Source organism: Populus nigra, chromosome 11 (assembly GCF_951802175.1).
Source record: "Populus nigra chromosome 11, ddPopNigr1.1, whole genome shotgun sequence".
In the NCBI taxonomy this organism is placed as follows: Eukaryota; Viridiplantae; Streptophyta; class Magnoliopsida; order Malpighiales; family Salicaceae; genus Populus; species Populus nigra.
The window spans coordinates 13,683,927-13,695,676 of record NC_084862.1 but is presented as its reverse complement, the minus strand read 5'-3'; the positions used below and the strand labels follow the sequence as shown (position 1 = coordinate 13,695,676).

Genomic DNA, 11,750 nt, shown 5'->3' with positions numbered 1-11,750 from the left:
AATGAAACCAAAGAAGAAGCTTGAAAACGACAATTCAGTAGTTTTCTTATTTGATTTCCAATTTTTCTTTTTTCCACTCCTTCAATAATTGGCCTAACCAAGGTTGTCAATTCCGTTTCGGTAGGTGTTTCGTTTTTTCAATTGAAACGAAATGTTTCAGTTTCGGAGTGTTTCGACGTGCCGTTTCGGGGTTGTACTGTTCATATATATATATATATATATATATATATATATATATTCAACAAACATAATTCAAATTCAAGATAAATTAATTATAAATTATGCAATACAAACACAATGCCAAACAAATATAATTTCAAAATTTAAAATATTTCTAAATAGTTAAGATTAAATAGATCTTTAACTTAAAGTAATTCAACTTAAACAAAATATCAAAATATTATGAAAGTAAAATGTTTTAACACAAATATTTTAAATATAAAGTTAGGTCAATGTTATTAAGGCTAATGAAATCTAAAGCATTCCTTGTTTTGCTCAAATTCCTACAAAGTATAAACATGAAAAAAACAACATGAATATAAACCATATATATTAGTGATAAATCTAATTTTAAAAAATTAATATCATTATTAATGAAAATAGTAATAATAATTTTCAATGTTATTATTAATATCATTGTTATAGAAAATAGTAATAAAAAAGAGCTTTTTATAATTGGATGGTTTAATTAATTAAATTGAATAAGGTTCAATTTGATTCAATGGCTTTTCAAGAGTGGAACGGAACATGTGGAATGGAACCGGAACGTTTCGGGTGGAATTTAGCCGAAAAATCCGGAACGGACCGAGATTTAAAATGAGATGAAATTTGTTCCGTTTTGTTCTGTTTTTTGAATTGGTATGGAATGTTTCGGCCATTCCGGACGGAACGGAACGGAATTGACAACCTTGGGCCTAACCATTTAAAATGACCATCATTTCCCCAAAGAACAGCTAAACTAAATTATTATGGAATCAGTGGTATACCATATACTTCCAAGGAAAAAAAAATCTCATCATGCAGAGGACTGACAACCCTATCAACAACCTTTCCATTTGCATGTCTTTTAGCAATAAATCACTCTCCTACTTCCATAGGACGCTCCTCTGCGGATGCTTACGATAACCGCTAAAGCTCATATTTCGTAAAATTCAATTTTAAAATTGTGTAGCCATCATAGCCTCCTCCAGTTTTCTAACACTTCATCACTAGCTTTTATAATATAAACAGTATGATGAAAAAAATGATATGAATTTTACGTCTCTGTCAGCGTTTCTCTTTCCCCTTCGACCGGAGTTTTCTTTGTTTCCTGAGCTGTATAAATATTAGTCTTTTTGGTGACTCAGAAAACCCATAAACGATACCATACTACTATGTGCCTTGGTAGCACTGCAGGGTTCTCAACAGCACATCCAGAGAGAGAGAGAGAGAGCTTGTACTGAAAGAGAAAAATGGACTCCAAACATATATTTGGAGGAGTTGTCGCAGCTTTCTTGTTCGGGTTTGTTGTCCTCTACAGTTCAAGAGGGAGAGAGAATATCAAAGCTTCAGAGAAAAGTCGAAGCAAGAAAACTTTGAAAAGCTCTGGAAATGGAGTGTGCAGATCAAATTTTGCTGGAAATACTGATGTGATCATCGTAGGTGCTGGTGTTGCTGGTTCAGCTCTTGCTTATGCTCTCGCAAAGGTAATAACCTCTTACACAATGGTAAGAGAGTTAACTCTAATTGCCCGATCTTGCTTCTAATTCAAAGATTAAAACCTAGTAAGCAGAGCTATTGTTGTTCTGTGTGCGCTAAGCAACAGCAACCTTGTCTTCTCCTCCAACTGCAGGATGGATGGCGCGTGCATATTATTGAAAGAGACTTGACTGAGCCCGACAGAATTGTTGGTGAGCTCCTGCATGCTGGGGGGTGCATTAAATTGGCCGAGTTAGGTCTTGAAGGTGAAGAATTACTAACTGTAGAAATTTTGTTGAACATACTTTCCGTTCAATTAATCAACAACTACTCTTATTTATGTCCAACATTTTGTGTGGTAGCAGACTGTCTAGATGGGATTGATTCTCAGATAGTCTTCAGTTTCGCTGCTGTTCACAAAGATGGGAAAAGAACTGCAATTTCATATCCCGCCACTGCGAGTGGCAGAGGCTTTCACAATGGCCGCTTCATCCAGAAACTACGTGAAAAGGCCGCATCTCTTCCCAAGTATTTGTCCTTTCCCCTGAAACCAATAGGAACAGAGTAGCCTGCGAGTACTGAGTTCAATATAACCAACCATAGACTGAATATACGTTTATCAGTATCATTTCATGATGCGAAGATTTTTCTTTCTCATATTTCTTTGATCTTTGTCCAGTGTTAAACTCGATCAAGGAACTGTAACATGTCTTGTCGAAGAAAATGGAACTATCAAAGGTGTGCTATACAAAACAAAGGCAGGCCAGGAGTTATTAGCTTCAGCTTCACTCACAATAGTATGTGATGGTTGTTTTTCAAATTTACGACGCAATCTCTGCAATCCAAAGGTGAAAATCTTGCATTATGAGTAAATTTAGATGTAATTAATGAGAGAAGGCACTATAATTTTTTATTTTGTTGATAAGAATATAAACCAGTAGATATACCTTATAGGTGAATCTGAAATAATAGTTTTATATTACTCTTTAAAATATTTTCTTTGAAAATTGAAACTTGTTTACACCATGATTGCTTTCGGCTTAATTATTATTAATATAATTAGTTAGAATAAGAAATTTAAATTTATGAATATTCAGTTATTAAAACTCTAATATTATATCAAAGAACTAATTTAACTTAAAATTAGTTTAATATTACTATCTAACACATTATCGTACATTTCTTGTAGATTGAAGTCCCATCTCACTTTGTTGGTTTGGTCCTGGAGAATTATAATCTTCCATATGCAAATCGTGCGTACTTTATTTTGAAGGATACAATTGTCATAGCTTATCCTATTAGCAGCAATGAAATTCGTTGTTTAGTTGATGTACCTGGCTCGAAACAACCACCTATTTCCAATGGCGAAATGGCAAGCTACTTGAAAACAGTGGTGGCACCTCAAGTATGTATAGTTGCTTGACATAATGTTACTGAATTGAAGCTTATTCTGATAAATTTATAGAGCATGCTTGATCGCGAATTTATTGTTAATAATATCAGAAAGCAAAATGTAAAATGTCTCATGATGCCAGTCTAAGGCTACATTTTAGCATCTTTGCTAGTTCTTTTTATTCAATATATATATATATATATATATGTTGCTTGAACTAATGCAGAGATTTGCACATTTCAGATGCCACCTGAGCTATACAATGCTTTCATATGTGCAATTGATAAGGGCAACATAAGAACAATGCCAAACAGAATGATGCCTGCGTCTCCCTATCCAACCCCTGGTGCGTTTATGATAGGGGATTCGTTGAATATGCGCCATGCTGTAACAGGAGGAGGAATGACTGTGGGACTTTCTGATGTTGTTCTACTGCGAGATCTTCTTAGGCCTCTGAATGATCTTAGTGATGGAGCTGCCATTTGCAAATATCTTGAATCCTTTTACATTCTGCGTAAGGTATCAGCTTTTGCATGCACAAGCTTATCTAATATTTCTTCTGCCAGTCTTCCTCGGAACAAACTCTGAACAGGAATTGCTTAAAGAAACTTCATATTTCAAGCATTGCTATATTTCTATACGGTTGGGTAGATACTAATAGCTTAATATTGGTTGCAGCCAACGGCATTTGCAATAAACACATTGGCAAGCACCCTACACACAGTATTCTCTTCATCGGATCAGGATCCATCAAGGAAGGAAATGAAAGAAGCATTCTTCAATTATTTGAGCCTTGGAGGCGTGTTCTCAGAAGGACTGATGGCTCTTCTGTCTGGTCTAAACCCTGACCCGTTGAGCTTGGTTTTCCACTGCTTTGCCATGCTTGCCTATGCTGTTGGCCGCTTATTGCTTCCATTTCCTACACCAAAACGCACGTGTATTGCGGCAAAACTAATTTTGGTCTGTATCTCCAGCTCTCATTACTCTTACTATCAGAAACTTATTTGTTTGAACTATTATTCTCACCATGAGTTTCCTAGACAAACTTAGATTTTTATTTTTATTTTTGTCATCTTTCAGGTTGGATCAGGCATCATCTTCCCTATACTAAAGGCAGAAGGAATTAGAGCAACATTCTTCCCGGCAACAATGCCTGCTTACTACAGAACTCCTCCTGTCCAATCCACTGATGATAGAGAAACAGGGAAATAGTTGTTTATTTTATTGGTAAAGGAACCGATTCTTATCATCAGAATTCCACCCTGGTTATTCTTTAATCAAACAAGAAACAAATTATAAAACCTGCAGTATTTTAAGATATAGCTAGTTGTTTTTTCTTCTTTTTATAATATAGCAATACCGTTGTTGTTCGAATTCCCTATAAGCTTTTGAATTCCCGCTAACCATCTTTTGACTATTTCTTCTGTTTTTTTTTGCTTCAAAAGAAAAGGGTCCATAAGTCTAATCAAGACAGATACCATTTTTTGTTTCCATTTTCCAAAGAGGAAAGGGTGCATAAAGCGATCACAAACCAACCAGATGCAAGCAGACTAACTTAACCTGTATAAAACAAAACAACCGAACCATGAAATAGCCAGCTACCCTTCTACAAAAAGCTTGCATAACATAATCTGCTTGACATGTACTGGAATGAAACTTAAAACCAACTCAGAAATAATATATTTATTTCATATTAATCAACGTCAATCAGATGTTAATTACATGTTAGTTAGCGTAAAGACATGAGAAGAATCAATAGAAATGGAGACTTGTTCCACTTTACACACATAATTCTATTACCACATTTAATAGCACCATGAATTAAAACAAGATGCTTACCAGTAATTCAATAATATATCCTCAAGCATCCTACTTCCTTTCCTTTAGCTGTTGCTAGAGCATACATTCTTAAATCCCTAAAAGACATAAAGTCCTCTAGTATAAAAACTTGCAGGTGACAGAGTTTAGGTAATATCCCACTAGGAAACTCCTTTTCACCACATCCATTCATTCTAAGATACCTAAGGTTGGATAAACATTCCATGCCTCGAGGCATCTTTTTAAGTGAAGTATGATAGAGATCTAACCTTTTTAGTGCCCTGAGCTTCTTTAATGATGGTACATGCCTTAAGTTCTCACAATTATTGAGCAATAATGCAGTGAGACTCACCAAATCAGAGACAGAGTTTGGTAAATTTTCAATTTCTGTAGAAGACAGATCAAGAACCTTGAGCCCATTCAATTGCTTGAAAAATGAATCTGCAATGAATTGCAACCAACGATTTTGACATAGCAACAGAGTTGATAGATAAGGACACCTTGGTGAATAGCGGGAAGGGATTTCTTTAATTTGGTTTTGCATTAGTGAGACTCTTGTGAGATTCTCTGTCCACTCCTCTACATCTGGTAATTCTTTTAATTGCGCGCCTGCTTTAACCATGACTTGAGAGTTGTCTTGCAGTATTTGGATGGCTATGTCCCTAATCAAGTCATGTATCTTGACACGTCTACTACCATCATACTCCATTTTAGCACTTTCCAATAGGCAGACATTTTGAAGTCTATTAAGCATCGTGTGGCCCTCGTCAAATGCATCTCCCCTGCTCCTCATTCCTTTAATTATTCCCTCATTGATCAAATAACCTATCAACTCCTCCCTCTTGATCTCTTGATCTTCAGAAAATAATGCACAGTATAAGAGACATTGTTGTAGTGCTACATCACCTAACCAATTATAACTAACCCTCAATACTTGGAATACTTTCTCATCCATGTCCCTAAATTCTGATTCTCTCAATTTCTTCAATGTATTTCTCTACTCATGTAAGTCATCCACTTCCCTCAAGCTTCCTGCCACTGTAATAATTCTCAATGGCAAACCAGCACATTCCTTTGCAGCAGCTTTTGCAATTCGTTCCACTTCTGGTGAAAGTACTATGTCACGTCCAAGATTCTCCATGAACAAAATCCAAGCTTCTCCCTCAGAAAGTGGCTTCACTTTGATTTTGTGGTGGCAAGCCATCTGATGACAAATCATTTATGATCGAGTTGTCATAATCAGCTTGCATTCTTTCAACGGGACATGAATTTCCACTTTGTGTAGCTCAAAATTATTCCACAAATCATCTAAAATGAGAATCCATTTTTGTTTCTTCCTTAGTTTTTCTAACAATTTGGCAGCTTTATGCAAATCATCATACTCGCTTGAAAGGTCTAGATGAAGACGTTTAGCAATAAGGTTCTGCAATCTATTAATGCTGAAATCTTGAGACACGGTCACCCATCAAACATGATCACAAATATCTTGTCTTTGTAGAAGCTCATTATAAATATGTTACAGTATTGTTGCTTTACTAACTCCCCTCATCTCATAAAGACTTCATCATCCATTAAGAAAGACCATATCACCTTCGTATTCCCTTCAAATGCTCGACCCACTAGCTTCTTAGAGCTAGTAGGTAATGGAACTCCTCTAGTCTCGCTTGTGTTGTATTTAAGGCTTATAGAAGATCTAGCTTCTGCGCCAGGCTGCACTAATCTTCCACTATTCTCCACACCCTCCTCCTCCACTAGTTCTGTTCTCACTCTAACCATGTTCTGCACATCATACGTAATGACATCATTGTTTACTGATGGAGCAAATAGTTGATCATAATATCTTCCCTGATCAAGACACAAAGGATCTGTTGGTTGGGATGAATCTCCTCGAGGCTCATCAGCTTGATTAATTGATGGCCTCTCACAAGAGCTACCTCTCTCAAGATGCTGCACTTGTTCTGTTCTCGCTACAGCTTCAAATGCATCATGCAGACGCTCCACATCCTCATCTTCCTGCATTAAATACGTAGAGATTTCATTCAGCTTCTGCGCCTTTGAAAGGGCAGAGTGTATCTGAACCCAAGTACCATCAGCAAATTGATCCACTAAATCTGTTCCTTGTGTTGCTTCTCCTCTATTCTCATGAGCATCAACTCTGAGTCTCCAAGGAGAGACACTTCTGTCAACATGCTGAAACGATCCTTCACCAGTGTTTTCCATGCCATTTGCCTCTTCTAAACGCGAATGAATTCTCTCACGCCCAACACCTTGTTCCATGCCTTGAACTTCCACTAGCATCCTTCCAGCGTCCCCAGCCAAATTACCAAGTACTGCATTGTCTTGTAGACAGGTGGAAATGGCATAATCATTAACATTGCTTAAACTTGCTATGCTTTTATGTCTTTTGTTGCCACCATTCATAGCTAGAAAGGCTGCTTCTTGAACTTCTTGAGGCACCTGACCACAAATGCCAACACCATGCCCTCTCTCTCCCGAAAAATGCCATTTGATCCTCGAAATGGAAGTATCCTTGGCAAATAAATGCCCACAAAACTTACACTTCATGCTTCCATCATTCATATCTTCAACATGATTCCAAAACGGATCATTTGGTCTAACCATTTTGTCCTATAGATAAAAAGGGTCCATATTGAATAAAAATTAATGGAAGTACATTGATTGGAAAAGGAAGGTTGAAACTAAAATAATAAGTTACAAACAGCAAAGAAACTATGAAGAAAAAACAATGAATTCAAGGTTAACTTGGGGTCAATTTATTATGAACTCCAGAAGGCATGGATTGTTACAACTGAGAAAGATCAAATTATTTATTTCTGGAAACTGTTGATGATCCTTTCTTCAAAGTTTCTCATTAGAATTTCTACAACTTGTGTTTTACTTGAAAGATTCAAACCATAGTTACATGTGAAAAACAAAATGAAGAAGATGTATTATAAATAATCTACCTGGTTCAAGTTGTTCTTCAAGTGCTTGTTTGCTTAAGTAGTATTCAGGAAGAAAAACAAGAACAGAGAAGAATATATGGTTTAAAAATAACAAGGAATTTGCAAGATGTTTAGCTCCAGATGATTCGATTCAATCAGAAAAGGAAGCACTGATCATCACAAAGGTTTAAGAAATTTGATGAGGGAAACTGGGAAATCAATGGCATAATGAGATGAATGTTACAGTGGCAAAGATTATTGTATTGTTTGACAAGAAGGAAGTTGCTAGGAAGGAAGCCATAACTTTACCTAGCAAAGATTATATGACAAGATACAACAAAAGAATCAGAAGCTAATTGCTGACTAAGTTAACGTGTGGACCCACCCCATTGTTGAAACTTTGAAAAAGCTGACCTGAAAATGACAATAACGTCTTTGGAGACGTAGGCAGGTGAAGCTATAATAGAGGCAGCCGCAATTTCAGGGTTTAAATCTTGATTTCTTCCGCCTAATTGATTTCGTCTCATCATTCACCAAAACCTTTTTATTTTTTTAAAAAATTATATTCTTAAAACATTTGAATTTTTTTAATTAATATTTTTTTATATTTATATTAAAAATAATTTTTTAAAAATAAAATATATTATTTTAATATATTAAAATAAAAATTACTTTAAAAAATAACTATTATCAAGTTTAGCTTTAAGGGCTGTAATTTGATCTTTGTTTGTATTTAGTCATGTAGAGACAAATAAATAATCTTTTTCTGGTGAGAAGTTTTTACTTCTTTCTGATTATTTTATTATATAAACATTTAAATTCGAATGTGTTAAGTCACCAATTAATTGATTAGAATCACTTACTTGAGAGAAAAAATCTTCGACTCACTTCTAAGAAAGTTGGTGAAAGAACTTGGAAAATTTAAATCCATCTACATTAAAAAAAAATCATGTTAAAACCTTATAGGAGAGTGTAAAAAAAGTGCACATTCAATGTTTAGCAAGTTTGTAGTTTACATACATGTGAATTAATAACAAGCATTGCATCCTACTTGTTCTAACATTACAATTTGACTGTTTTTTGGAACTAATTTAATTGCATTTTCAACAAGATAAAATATAATTAACCTCAAATTAAAATAGACAATCAAAAATGAATTTTAAATATGTCACTCTATATTTTTATCAATATCAGCTACCATTATTACTTCTTCTTAATTTTATTAATGATAACAACATAAATAAAAAATTATTTTCCTTAATCCATATCAAAAACATAAAATAACAAAGAAATAACAATCATCACAAATATCAAATTAACAAAAAAAATCTACAAAATCAAGAGATATTAAAGAGAAAATATAAAAAGCTTTTAAATAAACATATCTTTTAATTTCAACTAATTAACACAACCGATGTTATTAATTAACTAAAGAATAATTGATTCTTGTTTTTTTAAATTTAAGAGAAGAGTGAGACATAATATAAGATTTTTCTTTCCTTGCTTTTAAAGAAAAAAACACTATTAACCAATGGCTATAAAATAACCGTTGACAACATTAATTTTATTTTAGCTATTCTATATAAACCTATAGAAATAGCTCTTTTCAAATTGAATAGTCATTTTAACTTATCTTTTACCTGCTGTGTTTAGAATGATAAAATAAAAAAATAAAAATTAAAAAAATATATTTTTAAATATGCCTCTTACCTCTTCGGTTGGAGATGCTCTAGGTACTACGGTAGATGATGCCTCTCACACCTCCCCTCAATGTCAAGGATTCTAGCAAAGCTTTGACAGCCATTATCTGATCCACTCCAACTTCCATTCCCTAAAAATTTAACGAAGAACAGCATTAGCAATAAAAATAGTGCTCAAGGGTACTGAAACAACCGTTTTATATATAACTTCAGAAATTCTAGTTATGAATACCTACTTAGTTCACACCTTGACCTTGAGATATCAGGCAGCAACACAAGTTTAATCGCTCCTAGCTAGGTTCAAAAACTGCTTTTCCTAGTTAGCATTTCCATAATGATTCCTGAGCAGTAAGCATCCTATTCGTTTTAGTTTTACAACTAGTTTCGTCGTCCAAGCTTTGTTATGGGTTCGGATTTGAGGTGTCAGCAACGTTCTTATGAGCATCATTTTTTTAAAAAAAAAAAAAAAAACTGCGTACATGGTTATTATAAGGCATAATCTTGCAAAGTGTGAGTGCTTTTTTGCCTCTATGACATGGATATGGCTTAGAAATTATAAAGAATCTGTGAGTTCCAGTTGGGTATAGATCTTGGTGTGCCTCTCATTAGTGAAACAGCTAAAAGCTGTTTATTGCACGCTGCTAATTGGGAAAGACAACACCATTTCACAGCAGTGGAATTCCACAACCTTGAAACGAAACCATCATTACAGTGATGTAATTTTGTTTCCAGCAAAAAACAACACTCAACATCATTTTTCAAAAGGGTTGAAGACAACAACTGACGCTGTGAAATGGAATAAGTTGATGAGTGGCCTCAAATATTCATAGAAAGAAATGGAATATTCCCCCGTATACCCACACCACAAATATTCCAGGCTGTAAGTTCCATAGAAAGAAACACAAAACCTTGAAAAACATCAGAGCACGTCAAGTTACTGAGTGGCCCTCCATTCCTCTCTTTCCCTATCAATCTGTTCTTGCAGGTCATTTGTGTATGTCCCAAGTTCATGTTTGTTCCCAATACTTAACTTAATTCCCCACTAGAATCATATTACTGATTTCCTCAGAATCAGCCAGTCTCTCTTGTGCTGCTTGATCATAATTGGCAAGAAGTCTGTGGTTAAATCTTTCAATAGCTGAGGTCATTGAGTCTTCTGAAGCAACATCAACTGACCCGTGAAGGCTTCCACCATTAACAAATCTTTTCATTTCCCTCCTTCCACGGCAAACAGTGGGGCCTGCTCTGCTTCCCTTTTAACACCAAGTCACCAACATTACTGCTGCTGAACTAATAGAAAGGCTTGGGCTGAGTAGCTTAGTTGGAATATTTGGAAGGAAGCCCGTCAGAGTTAGGTGGCCCAAATGTACAAGGTCCAGCCCACCCTTTTCAAAAGGGTGAGATGCTGAACGTTGGCCTTGTAACGGTGAGTCCAGATTCACATTTATTAAGACCAACCCTGCTTGAATGGACAGAAGTGACTCAGGGACAATAACGTCTTTGGAGACGTAGGCAGGTGAAGCTACAATAGAGTCAGCCGCAATTTCAGGGTTCAAATCTTGATTTCTTCCGCCTAAATGATTTCGTCTCACCATTCACCAAAACCTTTTTTTTTCTCATTTAAAAAATATTTTTAAAACATTTGAATTTTTTTAATTAATATTTTTTTAGTTTTTATATATTTTTATCAAAAATAATTTTTAAAAATTAAAAATATATTATTTAAATAAATTAAAATAAAAATTACTTTAAAAAATAACTATTATCATCCATTCAAATAAATACTAAATTTGTTTTTTGAAAAGATTGCTATGGCTGCCCGCTGAACATAATCCTCTCTTTTCCACCAGCACAATATCAATCATCTCTGGAGGTGCTTCCCTGAATGAACTCGCCGTTAGCACACAACTCTGTTTGAAACTTGTGTGAAAAGAGATTGGCACGGTTTTTTTTTTAAATGTATATATATTTTTACAAAATTAAAATTTTATTTTATTTTGTTTTAAATTAATTCTTCTTATATTTTCAAGTTATTTTATGTAATAACATCAAAGATAATTTAAAAAAATAATTTTAATATTTTTTTTAAATAAATTTTTTTAAAAAAATTAACCATTATCATAACGCCAAATACTTAAAAGAAATTCCCTCAACTGCCACGTTGTCTCCCGCCACTCAACAACGACTCCCGCTTAATATCGTAACAAATTGCTCGTA

General features: G+C 34.6%; 1 protein-coding gene and 1 pseudogene across 2 annotated transcripts; one reads left to right on the top strand and one right to left on the bottom strand.

Annotated features, from left to right (window-relative positions):
- The first annotated feature begins 1,023 nt into the window (after positions 1 to 1,023).
- Positions 1,024 to 4,444, top strand: LOC133668154 (squalene monooxygenase SE1-like). 2 transcript variants are annotated; one of them, XM_062087889.1, is made up of 8 exons: positions 1,024 to 1,706; positions 1,832 to 1,943; positions 2,043 to 2,205; positions 2,357 to 2,525; positions 2,867 to 3,082; positions 3,314 to 3,589; positions 3,749 to 4,030; positions 4,151 to 4,444. In XM_062087889.1, exons 1-8 carry the CDS (start codon positions 1,452 to 1,454, stop codon positions 4,280 to 4,282), a joined length of 1,605 nt encoding a protein of 534 aa, XP_061943873.1. In that variant the 5' UTR covers positions 1,024 to 1,451; the 3' UTR covers positions 4,283 to 4,444. The 2 variants fall into 2 exon arrangements, with proteins under 2 accessions (XP_061943873.1, XP_061943874.1); XM_062087890.1 differs by having other exon boundaries at positions 1,028 to 1,685.
- Positions 4,445 to 4,740: 296 nt separating this feature from the next.
- Positions 4,741 to 8,232, bottom strand: LOC133668153 (probable disease resistance protein At4g27220; annotated as a pseudogene).
- Positions 8,233 to 11,750: the final 3,518 nt, after the last annotated feature.